Source organism: Notolepis coatsorum, assembly GCF_963971535.1.
Source record: "Notolepis coatsorum genome assembly, chromosome: 12".
Classification (NCBI taxonomy): Eukaryota; Metazoa; Chordata; class Actinopteri; order Aulopiformes; family Paralepididae; genus Notolepis; species Notolepis coatsorum.
The window spans coordinates 96,317,038-96,340,225 of record NC_140176.1 but is presented as its reverse complement, the minus strand read 5'-3'; the positions used below and the strand labels follow the sequence as shown (position 1 = coordinate 96,340,225).

Below are 23,188 nucleotides of genomic sequence, written 5' to 3'. Positions count from 1 at the left end.
CAGAAAGAGGGGGGAGAGACAGAGAGAGGGGGGAGAGAGAGAGAGAGAGAGAGAGGGGGGGAGAGAGACAGAGAGACAGAGAGAGAGACAGAGACAGAGAGAGAGAGAGAGAAAGAGAGAGAGGGGAGAGAGACAGAGAGACAGAGAGAGAGACAGAGACAGAGACAGAGAGAGAGAGAGAGAGAAAGAGAGAGAGGCATCTGGGGCAGCTGTCCATGGTGCTGATCAACTAAGCGACCAACACGAGACCACTCTGATAATGTGCAGCATGTTGCAGTGCTCTCTTGACTGAAGAGGGTGGCCAGTACAGTACCGCGGGAATTTGTATAGTGTCCCGTGCCACTGTCAACTAAGATACATACAGTCGGCTCAATTGACATCTCCGCTTGCGTCCCGGACTCCCGGGAGGATTTCTTTTCGTCCCAAATACATATCGTCCCTCGAGCCCTGATGCTTCGTTCTTCACACTTTAATCGCCGAAGACGCTGGAACACGTCATTCCCCGCCATGCTTATTCTGCCGATGGCGCTGGACAGCGTCTTTGATATCAATATTTCAAAAATCTGTGATCGAAATCATATTTCTCCCCCGGAGACATTATATGTACTGGTGAGCCCCTGTCAACTCTCTAATGGTTCAAGAGCGCCATCTGGTGGCCGATCGGCGGATCGCCCAGGGAAGAAACAGGAAGTGGAAGCTGGTGCTCATTTCAATTTGGTCCGATCACTCGCTATAGGTCCCGGGACTTGAGCTCGACACAATGGATAGCGATCCGTTGCCAATAACTCGATAAACAACATGATTTGGACGTATATACTATTATACAACCTGGAAATGGATCGGGTATTTCTACATCCCATAATAGAAAAAAATCTGTTCCACGCTCATCTCCCAACGGCGAGAGGAAGCTACGGTGAGTTTCAGCGTTATTTTTTAATGTCTTCTATACTAACTGCTCTAATGATCATATCACCCACACTAGATGAATGATATAACGTTGCCCACGGAATTATAAACGACCCCCCGCCCATCCGGTCAACATCAGATCATACGTAGTAACTCCTAGAACCACGTCCAGTTGAATTTTTTTTTATCTCGCACAGATTCCTACCAAACTGTATTTGATCATCAATATAATGCATTTAGGGCTATAAATCACGTTCTGGAGAAAACTGCAGAAAACAATAAAAACATACTTATACTTTAGACCGTATTTTAGTATGAATATGTGAATGAAAAAGTATAACGTTGCTACACCCTGAACAATAGATATAGGACTTTGAATGGGCCATAGTAATGTCAATTTAGCAATACAATTTAAAAGGTTATAGCCCTGCAAAGAAGGGGAACTTCTCCATGTTAAATAGGGCTGGCGAGGGATGGTAAATTATGAATTTAACCCCGGCGATCAAAGTGTTAATGTTAAATGAATGTGGCTGGCTAGCTAGCTAACAGACACCGTAATATTAGTTTAATAATACAAGTTACATAATACACGTTAGTTTGTTTAATACTTACTCGCACATCCACAAATAGTCGGTGAAGGAAGGGTCTGCCTTTCTTCCCGATTGCGTGAACGTTGCGGAACATTGTAACGTTAGCTAACTGTTTTGGTAGTGTACACTATGGATGAGTCGGTCGCACTAACCAGTCGAGCTAACGGGTCCTCCTAGTCTAATGTGAGCTATTAACGTTAACGTTCGTTCAGCTGTCAGCTGAGGCAACACGACGCACGCGACAGGGCGAAGTGGATGGGCCAATGGAACCGTGCCCACCCAGTCCTCATGGGAGTTGTAGTATTATGTTATATCACCTGGATTGACTTAATTATTGCAGATGCCTTTTGTAGACTACAATGTTTTTTTTTTCATCGAAATTACGGAGTTACCCAGCCACTGCCGAATTCTACCCGCGGGTGGCGGGTGTTAATGTCAAGCCCTGCATCCATAACTACATAATATTGACTTGTGCTTCTGAGACGTATACAGTGTGTGTAGCTGGGACGTGCAGTGCAGTGGTGTCATACCTGCGCCCCACTCAGAGAGGTATACAGTGTGTGTAGCTGGGACGTGCAGTGCAGTGGTGTCATACCTGCGCCCCACTCAGAGAGGTATACAGTGTGTGTAGCTGGGACGTGCAGTGCAGTGGTGTCATACCTGCGCCCCACTCAGAGAGGTATACAGTGTGTGTAGCTGGGACGTGCAGTGCAGTGGTGTCATACCTGCGCCCCACTCAGAGAGGTATACAGTGTGTGTAGCTGGGACGTGCAGTGCAGTGGTGTCATACCTGCGCCCCACTCAGAGAGGTATTTGCCGCCTGCAGAGAACTTGAGCAGCCTGGCGTTGCAGTAGCCGTCGGACACGTAGACGCTGCCGGTGTGCAGGTCCACGGCCACGTCGGTGGGCTGGCAGAAGTGCGCCTGGTCGCTGCCCGGCTGGAAGGCTTCTCCCAGCACCACCAGGGGCTCGTCTGTCCCAGCAGCACTCAGCTTCAACACCTGAGACCCGGGGGGGGGGGGGGGTTCAGAGGAAGTATTGTGTCAAACAACGTGATACTGAATAATGTGAATGAATGATTTTATTTCGGTATTTTTTTCAATTTCTTTTTACAAAACATAGTAGTAGAACTTCAAAAAAATATATATATATTACGAAAAGGTGTAGGCTATTCAAAGGCTAGTTAAAGCCTATTCACTGTCCTATTACTACAACAAGGGACTGAATCAGTGTCAAACTCCAAGGGGACGTGTCTAAGCACTCTATACCTCTGGTAGTGGAGCAGCTAACCCCTACTGTATAGCCACATGAGTTAAGTAAGGTCATCCTCCATCAAGGAGGCCCCAGCGCTCCTGCCATTAGGGGGGGGCAGGGGGTGGGACTGGACAGCTGAACCGGCAGCTTACCTGATGAAGGGCCACATCAGTGACCCAGTAATTATTGTCCTTGTCTGTAGTGATGCCATGAGGCAAGTAAAACCTGCAGCGAGGGAGAGAGAGAGAGAGAGAGAGAGAGAGAGAGAGAGAGAGAGAGAGAGAGAGAGAGAGCGAGAGCGAGAGCGAGAGAGGGAGAGAGGGAGAGAGGGAGAGAGAGAGAGAGAGAGAGAGAGAGAGAGAGAGACAGAGAGAGAGACGGAGAGAGAGAGAAATAGAGAGAGAAAAGGAGAGAAAATGAGAAAGAGAGAGAGAAGAGAACAAAATAAAAACATATTCCTTAATTGCCTGAAATAAAGACAACATGAATATTTCATCTTCAACATAAACTCTTCTCCAATTACTGCTTTTTTTTTCTTCTTTCGTTCCATATCTCATGAGGGGGAACAATTGAGGTTCATACATAATTGCCTCTTTGCTGTTCGCCGGCTATTAGTTGCTGCCTTGTTGTAAGACAGAATAAGAGAGAGAATGACAGAATAAGAGAGAATGACAGAATAAGAGAGAGAATGACAGAATAAGAGAGAATGACAGAATAAGAGAGAGAATGACAGAATAAGAGAGAATGACAGAATAAGAGAGAATGACAGAATAAGAGAGAATGACAGAATAAGAGAGAATGACAGAATAAGAGAGAATGACAGAATAAGAGAGAATGACAGAATAAGAGAGAATGATAGAATAAGAGAGAGAATGACAGAATAAGAGAGAGAATGACAGAATAAGAGAGAATGACAGAATAAGAGAGAATGACAGAATAAGAGAGAATGACAGAATAAGAGAGAATGACAGAATAAGAGAGAGAATGACAGAATAAGAGAGAATGACAGAATAAGAGAGAGAATGACAGAATAAGAGAGAATGACAGAATAAGAGAGAATGACAGAATAAGAGAGAATGACAGAATAAGAGAGAGAATGACAGAATAAGAGAGAATGACAGAATAAGAGAGAATGACAGAATAAGAGAGAATGACAGAATAAGAGAGAGAATGACAGAATAAGAGAGAACGACAGAATAAGAGAGAATGACAGAATAAGAGAGAGAATGACAGAATAAGAGAGAGAATGACAGAATAAGAGAGAGAATGACAGAATAAGAGAGAGAATGAGAGAATAAAAGAAGATAGAATAAGAGAGAAGAGAATAAGAGATAATAAGAGATACTAAGAGAGAATAAGAGGTAATAAGAAATAATAAGAGATGATAAGAGATAAGATAATGAGATAATAAGAGGTAATACGAGATAATAAGAGGTAATGCGAGATAATAAGAAGAGGTCATAATAAGAGGTAATAATAAGAGGTAATAAGAGATAATAAGTAATATGAGATAATAAGAGATAATACGAGATAATAAGAGATAATAAGAGATAATACGAGATAATAAGAGGTAATACGAGATAATACGAGATAATAAGAGGTAATACGAGATACTATGAGATAATAAGAGATAATACGAGATAATAAGAGGTAATACGAGATACTATGAGATAATAAGAGCATAAAAGGCCCATTAAGCTCCACTTACATGTTTCTGCCGGAGGCCTTGAGGACGTTGCCTTTGACCGGGTCCACGACCAGGATGGTGGACTGCTGGATGGGGCCCAGGGACCTCTGCTGGTAGACGGCCTGGTTGTCGAAGGAGCTGCACACACACACACACACACACACACACACACAGACACACACACAGACACAGACACAGACACAGACACAGACACAGACACAGACACAGACACACACACAGACACAGACACAGACACAGACACAGACACACACACACACACACACACACACACACACACACACACACACACACACACACACACACACACACACACACACACACACACACACACACACACACACACACACGAGGAAAGATCGTTTTCAAGCAGTCTGCAAAAGTGCAAAAACAATATCTGAACAGTGGGATTTGATCTGTGATATCGATTTGTCTTTGGCTGAGCGAGAGATACAGTGCTATCTGAAACGATATTATGGGATATAACACTGGAGAACATTGAAATGACGTAAAAATGCAGCAGAAAATGCTGTCTGGCTTTAATCCGAACCAGAATCAGCCGTCCTCAGCAACTCCTGGAGAGATCCCAGGGTGCTCTGCTGTCCTGCGCTGCGGTGACTTCACCTCGGGTGTTTCAGACGGAACGGTTCTAACGCGTGACCTTCATTTGAACCCTTTTACAGAAACGTTGCATTATGCAGCAGAAGCGCCTCTCCGCTGCATTACACACAGGAAGACACGCCTGGTCCACAGCAGGTAACCGTATCCCTACTAACTGTATCCCTACTAACTGTATCCCTACTAACTGTATCCTACTAACCCTATTAACCCTAACCCTACTAACCGTATCCCTACTAACTGTATCCCTACTAACTGTATCCCTACTAACCGTATGCCGTATCCCTACTAACCGTATCCTACTAACCCTACTAAGCATAACCCTACTAACCGTATCCCTACTAACCGTATTCTACTAACCTACTAACCCTAACCCTACTAACTGTATCCCTACTAACCCTAACCCTAACCCTACTAACCGTATCCATACTAACCCTAACCCTACTAACCCTATCCCTACTAACTGTATCCCTACTAACCCTAACCCTACTAACTGTATGCCTACTGTGTCTGACAACAGAGAACCTCAGACGAAGACATGCACAGCTCCCAGGTTTTCAGAGGAACAATGTTTTTAAACTTCATTATCTAGGAGATGTTAAGTTAAGAGTGTTGTGTTCATTCATAGTTAAAAGACAGTAGAGATGATTTGGGTTGAATGTACATATGCAAACACACGGATTGTCCAAATGGTTCTTCACTGCATGGGTTCAATTATGTTAATCTACCCGAGTCTGGCCTTATTTAGTCTTTTACCATTTTCTCTCATCCCACAATTTAGTCATTATGCCAATTCCCTTCCTGGTCGTTGCGCTGCCCTACGGTTAGTCTTGGGAGGGTGTAGACTACCTACTGTTAGTCTGGGGAGGGTGTCGACTACCTACTGTTAGTCTTGGGAGGGTGTAGTCTACCTACTGTTAGTCAGGGGAGGGTGCAGACTACCTACTGTTAGTCAGGGGAGGGTGTAGACTACCTACTATTAGTCTGGGGAGGGTGTCGACTACCTACTGTTAGTCTGGGGAGGGTGTAGACTACCTACTGTTAGTCTGGGGAGGGTGTCGACTACCTACTGTTAGTCTGGGGAGGGTGTAGACTACCTACTGTTAGTCTGGGGAGGGTGTAGACTACCTACTGTTAGTCTGGGAAGGGTGTAGACTACCTACTGTTAGTCTGGGGAGGGTGTAGACTACCTACTGTTAGTCTGGGGAGGGTGTCGACTACCTACTGTTAGTCTGGGGAGGGTGTAGACTACCTACTGTTAGTCTGGGGATGGTGTCGACTACCTACTGTTAGTCTGGGGAGGGTGTAGACTACCTACTGTTAGTCTGGGGAGGGTGTAGTCTACCTACTGTTAGTCAGGGGAGGGTGTAGACTACCTACTGTTAGTGAGGGGAGGGTGTAGACTATCTACTGTTAGTCAGGGGAGGGTGTAGACTACCTACTGTTAGTGAGGGGAGGGTGTAGACTACCTGCTGTTAGTGTGGGGAGGGTGTAGACTACCTACTGTTAGTCTGGGGAGGGTGTAGTCTACCTACTGTTAGTCAGGGGAGGGTGTAGACTACCTACTGTTAGTCAGAGGAGGGTGTAGACTACCTACTGTTAGTCTGGGGAGGGTGTTGACTGCCTACTGTTAGTCTTGGGAGGGTGTAGACTACCTACTGTTAGTCTGGGGAGGGTGTAGACTGCCTACTGTTAGTCTGGGGAGGGTGTAGAGTACCTACTGTTAGTCAGGGGAGGGTGTCGACTACCTACTGTTAGTCTGGGGAGGGTGTCGACTACCTACTGTTAGTCTGGGGAGGGTGTAGACTACCTACTGTTAGTCTGGGGAGGGTGTAGACTACCTACTGTTAGTCTGGGGAGGGTGTAGACTACCTACTGTTAGTCTGGGGAGGGTGTAGACTGCCTACTGTTAGTCTGGGGAGGGTGTAGACTACCTACTGTTAGTCTGGGGAGGGTGTAGACTGCCTACTGTTAGTCTGGGGAGGGTGTAGAGTACCTACTGTTAGTCAGGGGAGGGTGTAGAGAGCAGCATTCTTTTTCATTTTAAAAGGGTATTTAAAAGGATACAATTACTTTTTAAATGCTGTTTTTTATAGAAAAAAAATCGGATCCAATATGTATGGCTTAAAACTAGAGCTGGGCCGTTAACGGCGTTAACGTGCTGCGTTAACGCGATACTAGTATTGCGCGATAATATAATTGACGCAGTTAATCTACATTTTTTTCTTTTTAAATAAAAAAAAAAATATTTTTTTTTTACCTTTATTTACCCAGGGTAGGTTCGCTGAGCACAGATGCTCTTTTTCAGTAACACCCTGCTTCACATTCACACAGTTCCATTCACACCTGGGAGCTGCCCAGTACAACCACAGTTGACACCATTGGCCACTGAGCAACTCCACTGGAGCAGTTGATTTGCATTGGCAGGGTTTGGCCCTGTCTGGCACCCAACGGGAAAAATATTATAGGCACTATAAGTGGACACCGCTACATAAAACAAGCTGGTCTGCCTGAGTGACTGGTGGAAGAAGGAGAAATAGAGATTGGACTGATTGAGTCAAGCCATGTCACATAGTTCAAGTTTGAAATGCTTCTTTCTGTTTTGCTCCTGAGAGTGTGCTAGATACTGTACTGTACTGGTAATATTATTTATTTGTGTTAACTTCTGAATAAAACAACTTATTAAACACAAGTACATCTTATTGAACATTATTTTGATATTTCATTACCAATTATCAACAGCTTTTTCAAACAGTCTGTAATGCATTTTGGAAACGGGAGATGGGCTCATGGTGTAATGGGCAACCTGGCCTGAGAAACGTAAGGAGGAAAGAAAAAGTAAGGACTTACTTCTGGTCATTATTTGGGTAGAACACACATATTTTGAATGCCTTCGGCAGATAATTTTTTTTTAGCCATTTTAAGGACCACAATGGAAATAAGCTCTGAGCTTTTTTGTGTTTCATCCTTGGCAGTATATCCCGACTGTGCTCTTCTGTCACATGTTTATTTTTTTATATTGTCAAATAAAGTCATTCATTCATTCATTCATTCATTAATCTAGATTAAATCCAGGATTGCAGATAGATTAATCTAGATTAAAAAAATTAATCTATGCCCACCTCTACTTAAAACCAATTGCCGACAATTAGTTACACTTTGAATAAAAAATTTGAATTTCTTGATTCAGAACTATTTCATCATGGATGAACAAAACGTTCAATGCGAATGGTTGATTTGAATTTCAATGACTTTTTAAGCACCTTGTTAAAAGAAATTGGTTGTTTTCAAGGAATTCCAGGCCTCGACTTTTTGTGTAAAAAAATCAAGCACTTTAAGCACTTCAAGGACCTTGTGCGAACCCTGCCCTCCTCGCTGAACCGGCGGCGGCCAGTAGGAGTCACTGTTTGCAGCGACCAGGAGTCATACTCCACCAGATCCACACCCTCCAACACTCTCAATACTGTATTCATGAGAACGACTGAGCGAGCCCGAGGCAGCGCTGCTGGGAACTGAATATGGGTCTCTGTCTGCGGTGACAGGGGAGCCGGAACACACTGCTGAGGGCCGGCTGGCTGAAAATATATTTTATATAGTCAAGTCAAGTGTTCCTTTAATATACCCCTTGGGGACACCCAGGTGTCATAGCAGCACGAGGGGGGGGGGGGTACAGGCAGAAAAGCTAATAATAGAAATAGTAATAATAGTGGAATCGCAGAAGGGCGGCTACGTGGCGCAGTGGGCAAGGCGCTCGCAACAAATGCTGGAGACTAGGCTCGAACAGGATGCTTCCTGTTCGAGCCCCGCTCTCCACATTGCTTTCAGTTTAGCTGGTCGTCCACAGTAATACACATTGGCCGTATTACGGGGAGGGAAACTGAAGGGTGGGGATCGGGCGTTGTGGACAGCGACTCCTACAGGTCGGTTGGTGCGCCTGCGCAGTAGAATCAGGAAGCGATGGGGGCGGGGCCCCTCCAAAGCCCAGACCCCTGACGCTGAAAGATCGAGCCGCGCAGGTGGAAAGATGCGACGGCTGTTACCTCGAGTATCGGAGGTAAGTATCGTGCTATGTATGACTTAGTCCACATTGCAGCCGGCTTGTGGGAGGCAAGAAACAACGTTCGAAGACAGGGGAGGGTTGAATTGGACGATATGAAAAATTGGGATGGGAGAAAAATAGAAAAATGGGAGAAAAAGTGGATAAAAAAAAATTGTGGAATCGCAGAATTATCAGACAAGATCATGATGAACAATTAAATCAACTACAAATGTAATAAGACTGAGTGCGACCCCTGTCTCCAGAAAATAAACACAAATGGATACAAAAATCTGATCTGGCGGGGGGAGGGACAGTGTGTGTGCACGTGTCAACAATGGGATAGGAAGACTGGAATCTTCATTCAACAGCGACCCCTGAACACTTTGAAGGCTTGGCGGAGCAGGTTTCAAGGTGCCGGTCCAGGAGCCTGGCTGCATGCAGACGATACAGAGAGGGAGGGAGCTGCCTAACTAACCTAATGAGCCAGCTCGTTAACTCCCCTCCACCCTACCCCCCTCTACACCTCCACCCTACCCCTCTCTACACCTCCACCCTACCCCCCTCTACACCTCCACCCTACCCCCCTCTACACCTCCACCCTACCCCCCTCTACACCTCCACCATACCCCCCTCTACACCTCCACCATACCCCCCTCTACACCTCCACCATACCCCCCTCTACACCTCCACCATACCCCCCTCTACACCTCCACCCTACCCCCCTCTACACCTCCACCATACCCCCCTCTACACCTCCACCATACCCCCCTCTACACCTCCACCATACCCCCCTCTACACCTCCACCATACCCCCCTCTACACCTCCACCCTACCCCCCTCTACACCTCCACCCTACCCCCCTCTACACCTCCACCATACCCCCCTCTACACCTCCACCATACCCCCCTCTACACCTCCACCATACCCCCCTCTACACCTCCACCATACCCCCCTCTACACCTCCACCATACCCCCCTCTACACCTCCACCCTACCCCCCTCTACACCTCCACCCTACCCCCCTCTACACCTCCACCATACCCCCCTCTACACCTCCGCCATACCCCCCTCTACACCTCCACCATACCCCCCTCTACACCTCCGCCATATCCCCCTCTACACCTCCGCCATACCCCCCTCTACACCTCCGCAACCCGGCCCACGTCTTAGAAGCAACGGCAGCTTGTTAGCAGACCAGTTCACACAGAAAGAGAGAGAGAGAGAGAGAGAGAGAGAGAGAGAGAGCAAGAGAGCAAGAGAGCGAGAGAGCGAGAGAGCGAGAGAGAGAGAGAGAGAGAGAGAGAGAGAGAGAGAAGGCCCCACGCCAACCGTTAATAATACCGCACCTTTTCTCTTTTCTTTACTGTAAGCGCCATCGAGGCCAAGGCAATAGAAGCTGGAGACTTGACTTTGATAATTAATGAGCCTGTCCAGACCTACCGGTGTTCAGGCCGTGTCCGGCAGATGTTCCCCAGCTGCGGGGAGGCGAGGGGGCAGAGGTGCAGGTGCTAAAGGCTGCAGATGATGTCCCTGTGTGTGCTTTGAGGCTCCGAGGCTGATCCTCTTAATTAAAAGGTGGGTTGACTCAAGCGGAGACCGGCGGTGTAGGGCAGTAGTTCCGATTCTGGCTTTCAATTGTGTGCATCCGTTATTCACAAGGAATCACAAGTAATCCCTTAGCTCTGTATGATAGCATGTACTATAATGCTGTATATAACATAAATATATATTCCCACCGCATATACCTCTCCTCACCTGTCTGTACCTGTACATAGCCCTTTACTGTATCTATATCTGTACATATCACCCTCTGCTGCTGGCCTGTAGTAGTAATACTAAGGGTGGGGGGGGAAATCGATACGTGGTAGTATCGCGATACTTTGCTTGGCGATACTGTATTGATACAGGGATGCCAAGTATCGATATTTAATTATTTATAAAAAATTTAAGGAAATACAAATAAAATTTGTATAAGGATGTTGCATTGTTCATTTCAATACCTGTAATAATACAGTAGTCCACACACACGCACACATGTGCATTCAGTTAAGTTGGAATATGACTGTAATACAAACAGTTCAGTTTGTCAGGTACATGCAACACAGATTACAGTGTTGACACCTGTCTGCTTGAGAAAATACCATGTTCTGCAATAAAAATTATTGAAGTGAGATGAACAGACTGAACTTTATTTTATTAGATAAAACATGTTGACAAAGTTTTACTTTGCAGTTGAAAAAAGGTAATACATTAAATGTTATCAAAAAATAAAATAAAATAAATTCACAATACTCAGCGTATCGCGATATATTTAGTATCGCGATACTATCGTATCGTGACGCAAGTATCGCAATAGTATCGTATCGTGAGGTCTCTGGCGATTCCCACCCCTAAGTAATACTGTCTCTATTTATTACACTACAACTCTGTACATACATCTGATTAGCGCTACACTCAGTAGTACTCATTTGTATATTGTGTACCCACTTTAATCACCTGTACATTGTATATTACTATTGCACTTTACTGCTACATTTGCACTCTGGTTGGATGCCTAACTTATTTTTGTTGTACTGTACTTGTGCTGTATGATGATGACAATAAATTGGAATCTAATCTAATCTAGCAACAAGCATAAAACCTCAAAGTAAAAGCCCCCAAAACAGAATTTCTATAAGAAATTCTATCAAAAGGCAGCATTGCAGCAAAAAGCCTCCGTCTTGGTCTCGTTCACGGCTTGGCCCAGTTGGGCTGCCGTTTAAACTAATACAGGGGAAATTGGGAACTCTTTGAACTTGTATTGGAGGAGATGTGTATTCAGAGGGTAATGACGAGGGCTAAACTCCTGAGCGCTGAAGGAGTTTCTGCCCCAATTAATGTCTCCCGCCTGAGACTGGTTCCTTTTGAACAGAAGAAAAACCGCCGGGAAGAAAAGAAAAATGTAAAAAGGGAGAATGCACCGTGGGCAGACGGGGTCTGGTGCACACAGCCTATAAAGGAGCACTTCACCCAAACATGTGTGAATCAAAATATAAATGGTGCATTTATATAGCAGATTTTATGGAAAGTGCTTTACCATTTTTTTTGCTCCTCACATGCAGCCATTCACACACCGACGGCGGAGGCAACCGTGCGAGGTGCCGACCTGCTCACCGGGAGCAATTAGGGGTCAAGTATATTTTTGATATAGTTTCGCTGTTGTTAAAATGTAAATCTCCAATTCACCAACAGCTACTATTTTTAAAGTAACCGTCGGTAGTGTGATAGTAAAGGGTTAACCTTCTGTAGTGTGCCAGTGAAAGGGTTAAAGGGACGTGTCCGTCCATCGTAAATAGTTGGAGCGTTCCCAGACGTTCATGCTGGGAATACAAATGTTCTCAAAATCAACTCGCCCGGTTAAATAAAAAGATAAAAAAAACTAACAGGTGCATCTCGTCTGGATGGAAAGGGTGGCCTGAGCTGAAGCTGTTACAGCCACAGCCAGGGCCTCTCTCTCTCTCCTGTCTGGCAGCAGGTCTCCACGCCCTTATAGGGGCAGCTTCCTGTCTCTTCATCCCCACGCTGTCTACCTGGGTCATCCTACACACCGGAGACTCATCAGGTCATCACCGAGCCTGGATATGAGGCCTGCGCCCCTGCCACTCCCCGTCCGAGTGTTGCTTCAACTACCGTGGTACTAGGACTCTAACCTATATGCTTCCTCTGTCTCTGAACCTGCCCTGTTCTAACTTAGCTCTCTGTGTGTAGGATCACACAACCCTGGACTACTCCCCACCCGTGGACGTCTCCAGCCTGGACACTGCCTGAGGTCACATGGAGTGACCTGCTTCTGTACATTTCATTATCCAACCTTGTCAACGCCTGGTAGCCATTAAACACCCTAAACCGCCTCATTCTCCTGTGCCTTGTGTTCTGCTCTTGGGTTCAAACCTAGACGCCACCCTAACAGAAGCCGTCAGTAGAAGAGACAGGATGGAGTTGGAGACCCAGTATAGTAGGTGACAAATGGTTTTTAACAGTGACATTGTGCATTTAAGTGCTGCCTGGTCACTGCTAAAGTGCTTTGTACCAAAGCCCAGGAGGGAACACTGAGAGTTAACGGAGTGGATAGACATTGGGGAGACCGTTTCCACCATTCATTCAGAGAGAAGGCCGAGTAGGTAAATCACAGCTACATTAAACAACAGCACCAGAATCTCAAGCGCTCCCACATCCCAACGAACCAGAGGACATGAAAAAGGAAAAGACCACCCATTAGGTTTAGACTTGGCTCATGAATGGGGAGCGTTGTAATCTTCAATGAAAAGTATAAGAAGACAACAACAGCAATAGAAAAAAACTATTTCCCACAATTAGTTATACTTTAAACAAAACTTTCAATGCGAATGGTTGATTTAAATTTCAAGGCCTTTTTAAGCACCTTGTTAAAAGATTGGCTGTTTTCAAGGAATTCCAGGCCTTGGCTTTTTTTTGGTAAAAAATCAAGCACTTTAAGCACTTCAAGGACCTTGTGCGAACCCTGTACATGGTTAAAAAAAAATTAATAAAAAAATAAAGAAAATATAAAGAAATAAAAGTACAGATTTAGGAGGCCATAATAACTACTGTATATGAGAGCTTTGATCCGCTGGGCTCAGGCTGTGATCTCTCTACATTTTCCTGGGCTTGAAATCGTGTCGGGTTTGCTAAACATTTCTTAATGCAGACTTTATAGCGTGTGTGTTGTCATGAATATTGCATGAGCTGTGTTGCCATCAACCAAATTATAAACTAGAGAAAATATTGGGATTCAGAATTAGATTTAAACTAATTTGAACGTTAGAGTTAGGGACTCATTTAGCTCCCACAGCGTACAGAGAGTTCAGTCTCTATCTGAGTCTAATCAAACATGTAATCACTAGTTTTAATCAGTTCATTGTGTATTTTATTATTGCTTATATTATTATGTTTGACTGTGTTGTAAATACTGTGTTGTACTTTTAATGCTTCCGTTCTAGGTGTATTGTTGGTCTCATAACATCTTGCCAAAAGGACTACAGTTGTGAATTAGCCAGCTGGCTAAAACTGACACATTTACAGAAATGTTTATCAATGTGTACTGTCCTTTTTAAGTCATACATTTGCATACATTTTTTTTTACTTTTAATTCTTTCTGTAGTTAATTAAATTCTTTCTGTAGTTAATTAATCGCAATTAATGCGATAAAGTCCCAGCCCTAATTATTTTTACTGTATGGAGCACAATCTCAGGAGGCTCATACAGAACCAAGCATTTCACTGTAATGTACACGTACCTTATAATATAGGACACAAATAAAACAAAAACTTGACTTACTTGACCCCCCAGCGGTGCTCTCCTCTGTGGAAGATGACCAGGTTGGAGTCAGAGTCGAGGGCCAGGCCCGACACCTGACCCAACTGGAGAGGGCTCTCCGGCCAGGCCTTCACCTCCTCCAGATGGTAACCTGCACACAAGCCACAAGTCTGCCGGTCAACGCTGAAGAGCCACGAGGTCCTCTGTATCGGGGCAAGAGGCAGCGCATGGGTGAAGGTGATCACTGGCATGAGGTGATGTCAACAAAAGAGGCCCCTCGCCCACTTTCCTAATGATCTCTTTGCTCCCGTGTCGATGCCCGCTGTTTCTAAATCCAGATAAATCTGCCAATTCAGGAGGATGCAGCAAAAGCGGATTAGCGCGACAAACATTATCAGCTCGTCTGCACATTGAGCTGTGGGGTGGGTTTGACCGCAGATGTCAAAGTCAAAGATGACGGCGGGTGACCTGCCAGGCATTCTCATGAAAAGGCTCAGAGTTCAAACAAAAAATTATCGTTTGTTGTTTATTTGGATCCCCCATTGGTAGTTACCAAGGCAACAGCTACTACTCTTCCTGGGCGTCCACCGGGGTCCAACGGGAACGTGTGTAAACACAGCTACTGACACGGTTAACCCTTTCACTGCGACAATACACAGAAGGTTAACCCTTTCACTGCCACACAACAGCCGGTTAACCCTTTCACTGCGACACTAACCGTCGGTAGTGTGATAGTAAAGGGTTAACCTTCTGTAGTGTGTCAGTGCCAGGGTTAACCTGGAATCCGTTGGTATTTAGATGCCTCTGTGGGGCGTCACCTGCACCTCTCTCGGGGCACCGTGTCCTACTGAAGCCAGCGAGACCCTTCATTCCACACGGCAGAGACACGGCACACCCAACACACACTTAGAGCCGAGATAAAACAAGACATCCGTCAACAGTTAAATGGTAAATGACATGTTAGGAGTCGACTGAAGATCTAAGAGCATAAAACTAAATAAAAACAGCTGAAATGAAACAAATTAAAAAGACACGTAAGTTCATATTTATGTACCGACAAGAAAAAAATCACGGCACAGTGCAATTGAAGTGCATTCCCTGAAGAACCATGTGCAGAGATGTATATATAATTATATATATTATATACACACACACAGAGTCAGGTCCATATGTTTGTGGCACACCACCACAATGGACTTGAAATTAAACAATCAAGATGTGCCTCAAGTGCAGGCTTGCAGCTTTAATTTGAGGGTATTTTACACCCAAAACAGTGTAGAGATTACAACAGTTTCTACATGTGCACCCCACCCTTTTTAAAAGGACAGGCAATTGCCTGAGCTACAGGCAATCTGAGGAGGACGCAGCTGATATCCTGTATAGGTCCAGCCAGGGGAGAATTTGGCCTCTGTGTTTACTACTGCGCATGGGCGTTGGGCAAGAAACGGCTCCGTATCCGGCTCGCGCAAATTACATGGCACCATTGTCGGCGAGTTTCGGCGAGTTTCCAAAACGAAAACACCCTTTCAGCGTTGCCACTAGGAAAACGCGTTTTCCTGCCAAAACGGCGTTTCTTTTTAACGTGGACATGCAAACGTAATCATTCGAAAATACAAGGTTGCTGTTTTACCCCAGTGTAACCACGGCCTTATAGTAACCCTGTTTTATGGCCCTCGACCAGAAGAATTGTTGACACTAGTTGAGATTAACCCTTTCACTGCCACACTACCAAAGGGTTAACCCTTTCACCGAGATAATAGAGAAGGTTAACCCTTTCACTGCCACACGACAAATGGTTAACCCTTTCACGGCGACAATACAGAAGGTTAACCCCTTCACTGCCACACGACAAAGGGTTAACCCTTTCACTGTGACAATACAGAAGGTTAACCCCTTCACTGCCACATGACAAAGGGTTAACCCTTTCACAACCACACGACAGAAGGTTATCCCTTTCACTACCACACTGTAGACGGTTAGAGGGGGAAAAAGAAAAATAGTTTAGCTAATGAAATGGAGCGGCGTTGGCCATTTCATTATGTAACTAATAAGTAGAGTCAAGGGGGGCGACACGTAATGACACGTGTAATCACATCCATTCACCAAAACAATGGAGCGTGAGCATGTTTCACACAGTAACAAACACAATCAATAAAGTTCAGGACGAAAAGACATGACGCTAGCGGCAACAAGAGCACCTTCAATAACATTGTTGCTGCTCTTGTTCTGCTAGTTTCAGGCATCCTTCCAGTGTGTTCCATTGACAAGACGAGGATGTATGGTGTGGTTCCACATCAAATCAACTGAGGGATGTGAAACGAATACTAACATTAGGATGTTCATAATGTCATATATTTGATACACTTTAAAAGATGCATGCAATGAAAGGTGACAAAAAAGCTTGCTCTTTCCAAACCCGTATTGATAGACACTCTTGGATAGATTGTGAGATACTCTTTCAGAAGTTTCTCCATTTCCATACGGAAATAACCACCAATAGATCCACTATTCAACACCTCAGACTTCCGTGCCTGCCCGCTGGCTGCTTCCTCTGGGGGTGGCTGTACTCAGGGTGCTTCCTCTGGGGGTGGCTGTACTCAGGGTGGAGGGCTGACCCACAGATAAACAACACTATGTCCACAGGAAGTCGAGCGGCACGGCTTGGGTCCCACTGGCCGCTCCCAGAACACGGAGGAGCAGATGCAGCTACACCTGCTACGTGTCCCTCATTACATCTCTAAAGCTGATCCAGACGGACCGGGGAGACGGGCCGAGCGGCTGCATCCCTCCCAGACGCCAGGTGCACATTTAGACAACGGAGCAGCTAAGCAGCCGGTCGGTAAAAACAAAGGACAACAAAAGGCCGACTTGATTGGCATCCAGCCGGAAGTTACTCGAGGCAAAACATCCAACTTGATTTTTGTCCTTGGAACGGCTGACGTGCCGAGCTGATGTCGGGGCTTTGTGTCAGGCTCTCAGGGACAGGAAGTTAAGATGTGTCAGGCTCTCAGGGACAGGAAGTTAATGTGTGTCAGGCTCTCAGGGACAGGAAGTTAAGATGTGTCAGGCTCTCAGGGACAGGAAGTTAATGTGTGTCAGGCTCTCAGGGACAGGAAGTTAAGGTGTGTCAGGCTCTCAGGGACAGGAAGTTAAGATGCGTCAGGCTCTCAGGGACAGGAAGTTAAGGTGTGTCAGGCTCTCAGGGGCAGGAAGTTAAGATGTGTCAGGCTCTCAGGGGCAGGAAGTTAAGATGTGTCAGGCTCTCAGGGACAGGAAGTTAAGATGCGTCAGGCTCTCAGGGGCAGGAAGTTAAGATGCGTCAGGCTCTCAGGGGCAGGAAGTTAAGATGTGTCAGGCTCTCAGGGGCAGGAAGTTAAGATGCGTCAGGCTCTCAGGGGCAGGAAGTTAAGGTGTGTCAGGCTCTCAGGGGCAGGAAGTTAAGATGTGTCAGGCTCTCAGGGGCAGGAAGTTAAGGTGTGTCAGGCTCTCAGGGGCAGGAAGTTAAGATGTGTCAGGCTCTCAGGGGCAGGAAGTTATAAGAGCTTTGTGTCAGGCTCTCAGGGGCAGGAAGTTAAGATGTGTCAGGCTCTCAGGGGCAGGAAGTTAAGAGCTTTGTGTCAGGCTCTCAGGGGCAGCAAGTTAAGAGACAAAGGGGACAGGAAGTTAAGAGACAAAGGGGACAGGAAGTTAAGAGACCAATGCACCGCAGGGCTCCTGAAGGGTTCATCATTCAGCCTCCTTGGAGTCACCTTTGGGAATGCAGCCTAAATTGGTGGCAGCGTGCGCTCCAGCGGAGCCTGAGTGCTGGTCTACAGTCTGCCTCCACAACACTCTCTACTACACTCTCCTGCTCCTCTACTACACTCTCCTGCTCCTCTACTACACTCTCCTGCTCCTCTACTACACTCTCCTGCTCCTCTACTACACTCTCCTGCTCCTCTACTACACTCTCCTGCTCCTCTACTACACTCTCCTGCTCCTCTACTACACTCTCCTGCTCCTCTACTACACTCTCCTGCTCCTCTACTACACTCTCCTGCTCCTCTACTACACTCTCCTGCTCCTCTACTACACTCTCCTGCTCCTCTACTACACTCTCCTGCTCCTCTACTACACTCTCCTGCTCCTCTACTACACTCTCCTGCTCCTCTACTACACTCTCCTGCTCCTCTACTACACTCTCCTGCTCCTCTACTACACTCTCCTGCTCCTCTACTACACTCTCCTGCTCCTCTACTACACTCTCCTGCTCCTCTACTACACTCTCCTGACGGCTCCTCTACTACACTCTCCTGCTCCTCTACTACACTCTCCTGCTCCTCTACTACACTCTCCTGCTCCTCTACTACACTCTCCTGCTCCTCTACTACACTCTCCTGCTCCTCTACTACACTCTCCTGCTCCTCTACTACACTCTCCTGCTCCTCTACTACACTCTCCTGCTCCTCTACTACACTCTCCTGACGGCTCCTCTACTACACTCTCCTGCTCCTCTACTACACTCTCCTGCTCCTCTACTACACTCTCCTGATCCTCTACTACACTCTCCTGCCCCTCTACTACACTCTCCTGCTCCTCTACTACACTCTCCTGCTCCTCTACTACACTCTCCTGCTCCTCTACTACACTCTCCTGCTCCTCTACTACACTCTCCTGCTCCTCTACTACACTCTCCTGCTCCTCTACTACACTCTCCTGCTCCTCTACTACACTCTCCTGCTCCTCTACTACACTCTCCTGCTCCTCTACTACACTCTCCTGACGGCTCCTCTACTACACTCTCCGGCTCCTCTACTACACTCTCCTGCTCCTCTACTACACTCTCCTGCTCCTCTACTACACTCTCCTGACGGCTCCTCTACTACACTCTCCTGCTCCTCTACTACACTCTCCTGACGGCTCCTCTACTACACTCTCCTGCTCCTCTACTACACTCTCCTGCTCCTCTACTACACTCTCCTGCTCCTCTACTACACTCTCCTGCTCCTCTACTACACTCTCCTGACGGCTCCTCTACTACACTCTCCTGCTCCTCTACTACACTCTCCTGCTCCTCTACTACACTCTCCTGCTCCTCTACTACACTCTCCTGCTCCTCTACTACACTCTCCTGCTCCTCTACTACACTCTCCTGCTCCTCTACTACACTCTCCTGCTCCTCTACTACACTCTCCTGCTCCTCTACTACACTCTCCTGCTCCTCTACTACACTCTCCTGACGGCTCCTCTACTACACTCTCCTGCTCCTCTACTACACTCTCCTGCTCCTCTACTACACTCTCCTGACGGCTCCTCTACTACACTCTCCTGACGGCTCCTCTACTACACTCTCCTGACGGCTCCTCTACTACACTCTCCTGACGGCTCCTCTACTACACTCTCCTGCTCCTCTACTACACTCTCCTGACGGCTCCTCTACTACACTCTCCTGCTCCTCTACTACACTCTCCTGACGGCTCCTCTACTACACTCTCCTGCTCCTCTACTACACTCTCCTGACGGCTCCTCTACTACACTCTCCTGCTCCTCTACTACACTCTCCTGCTCCTCTACTACACTCTCCTGACGGCTCCTCTACTACACTCTCCTGCTCCTCTACTACACTCTCCTGACGGCTCCTCTACTACACTCTCCTGCTCCTCTACTACACTCTCCTGACGGCTCCTCTACTACACTCTCCTGCTCCTCTACTACACTCTCCTGCTCCTCTACTACACTCTCCTGCTCCTCTACTACACTCTCCTGACGGCTCCTCTACTACACTCTCCTGCTCCTCTACTACACTCTCCTGACGGCTCGGATAAAGAAATAAAACCACCACAGGCTCCACGCCACCGGGTCCCATCTGCATTTAGAGCACGAAACCTGGTCCGACCGCGGCTGACCCGCCTCGCGTTAGTCCATTAATGAGAGCAATGAAATGGGAGGGATATGGGAGCTTTGAATAAAAAATAAAATAAAAAAGCGACAACAACAACAACGACTAAATATCACATGTGGCGGTGTACGATACAAGCACGAGCCAAACCGCATGCTTCAGACCAAAAAACCGGACCATGCCAAAGAAAAAATTATTTGAAAAAAGGGGGGTTGTTTTTAACAGAACGACAAAACGGACGTCCTCCCACGAAAAGCCGGACCCACCTTGGTTCTCAGCCCCGGCCCCGGGAGCGACGGAGAGGGGGCCGGCCGGGGGGGCCAGGGGCCTGGCCGGGGCCTCGAGCTGGTGAAACCTGTGCACTCTGTCCCTCGCCAGAACGCCGTGGTCCCGGGCCGGGAAGCCCAGCCGCTCGCCCAGCCAGCCGGGCCGCTCGATCTCAGCCACCAGCCGGGCGTGGGCCCGCTGAGCCTCGCCCGGGGCCCGGTACTTATGGACCTGGACTATGTCCTCGCTGTCGGCCAGCAGCTTGGACAGCAGGGAATAGAGGTCACCTGCACACACACACAGACACACACACACACACACAGGACAGAGATATAGAGTGCAGATAGGAAAGGGGGGGGGAGAGGAGGAGAGAAAAGGGAGAAGAGGTGGTTGTGTGTTACAGCTGGGAGGAGGAGGAGGAGGGGTGGTGTCAGAGAAGATACATTCCATTGGGACAGTGATGAAGCAGCTGGAAAAAGGGCAAGGTGTTAGAACACAGGAAACAAGAGAGGAGAGGAGAGAGAGGAGAAGAAAGGAGAGAGAGAGAGGACAACAGAGAGGTGAAACAGAAATCCATGCATGCTGCAGACAAGGGGACACATCTATTCTCTCCTTGATCTCTCCACGACTATTCACATCGTACTGGTGTCATTTCCACGACACAGTTTGGCAGCAGCTGTGATTAAACTCCAGGGCCACACGTGTTTCAGCCGTTTGAATGTCCCAGCCTTTGCATTTAGTCATTTAAGCTGATGCCTTCACCCAAAGCGACTTACAAATTGTGAACACTGAACACGTATTGTACGTTGTGCATAGTAGTATAGACATAGCAGTATAGTACACAGTAGTATAGACATAGTAGTATAGTACACAGTAGTATAGACATAGTAGTATAGTACACAGTAGTACATAAAGCAAGAAAGGTTGGTTTTTGGTTGTTTTGGATTGAAAAATTGTGTTTTTAAATCCGCTGCGAAAAATTTAGTTTCAGCTGTCCCGACAGTGATGGGAAGTTCCACCACTGCAGAACCAGGACAGAGAACAGCCTGCTTCGTTTCAAAGACCCCCTGGGTGCCTGAAGGGGAATCAAATATACAGTACGGCTTAGCTGTTCCGGGGGGGTTCACATGCCTTGGAGTCGACAGTGTACTTTTGTACTTATTTTATGCCTATTCTTAAGTCTGCACGTTTACATTGCACTACTTTTATTGTCTTTTATACCTATTCTTATGTCTGCAATTCATGCAGTTTTTTATTCTGCCAATTTGCGTGCTGATTTTATGCCTATGTTCATTTTATACTATATAGATAGTTATTCATATTTATTATTGTTATATTGTAGAAATGTATGCATTGAAATGTCTGTAACGTCTCGACGACGTTGAAAATGAGTGACCTCAATTGTCTTTGAGAATAAATAAAGGTTGATGATGCATATATATATACTGTATATATATTACACAATATGTACTGTATATATATATATATTACAATATGTACTGTATATATTAAAATATGTACTGTATATATCGTGGATGACTGTATAGTAAAAAGCATGGATCCATGATGGTACCTTCATATTCAGTATATACCTCCCAGCCCTACTTTAGCTAGAACCATCACTTGGAACTTAAATTAATCAAGGAATTGATTAATTGGGTTATTAATCCCTCACATGGTTACAAGATCTACCACCAACCGAGCTTGAAGTTATATCATTGAGTGATTGGCAAGAAAGATTCTGGTTTCCATGATATTTCAAAAAACGTATTTCCGTGGTCAATATTCCCATTATTTTCCCACATATATTTCCAGGACTTAATTAAACAATGTGCAGGAACCCTGGTGGATTGTTGGGTTAAAGTCTACACCCTCCCCAGACCGACAGTAGGGCAGCATGTGGTAGTCTACACCCTCCCCAGACTGACAGTAGGGCAGCATGTGGTAGTCTACACCCTCCCCAGACCGACAGTAGGGCAGCATGTGGTAGTCTACACCCTCCCCAGACCGACAGTAGGGCAGCATGTGGTGGTCTACACCCTCCCCAGACCGACAGTAGGGCAGCATGTGGTAGTCTACACCCTCCCCAGACCGACAGAGGGTAGCATGTGGTGGTCTACACCCTCCCCAGACCGACAGAGGGTAGCGTGTGGTGGTCTACACCCTCCCCAGACCGACAGAGGGTAGCGTGTGGTGGTCTACACCCTCCACAGACCGACAGTAGGGCAGCATGTGGTGGTCTACACCCTCCCCAGACCAACAGAGGGTAGCGTGTGGTGGTCTACACCCTCCCCAGACCGACAGTAGGGCAGCATGTGGTGGTCTACACCCTCCCCAGACCGACAGAGGGTAGCGTGTGGTGGTCTACACCCTCCCCAGACCGACAGAGGGTAGCGTGTGGTGGTCTACACCCTTCCCAGGACTGTGACACACACTGGGAATTAAAATAACGAGGAAATGGGAGGGAAAGGCACCGTACTTTTGAATCCCGACAGTATTTTCCCCATAAGCTCGCCCATCATACTGCTTAACCCTTTCACTGCTGCACTACCAAACGGTTAACCCTTTTAACTGCGACAACACACAGAAGGTTAACCCTTTCACTGCCACACTACAGAA

At 46.6% G+C, this 23,188-nt stretch overlaps 1 protein-coding gene across 3 annotated transcripts in view; it reads right to left on the bottom strand.

Moving 5' to 3' along the window:
• The window catches only part of pam (peptidylglycine alpha-amidating monooxygenase), a 285,043-nt gene that overhangs the window by 70,952 nt on the left and 190,903 nt on the right, over positions 1 to 23,188 (bottom strand). For all 3 annotated transcript variants that reach the window (XM_084326103.1, XM_084326105.1, XM_084326104.1), the window contains exons 16-19: positions 14,446 to 14,575; positions 4,459 to 4,575; positions 2,903 to 2,975; positions 2,287 to 2,497 (exon numbers count right to left, since the gene is read on the bottom strand). In XM_084326103.1, coding sequence (XP_084182229.1) covers positions 2,287 to 2,497; positions 2,903 to 2,975; positions 4,459 to 4,575; positions 14,446 to 14,575 — 531 coding nt within the window. The remainder of the gene's footprint in view (positions 1 to 2,286; positions 2,498 to 2,902; positions 2,976 to 4,458; positions 4,576 to 14,445; positions 14,576 to 23,188) is intronic.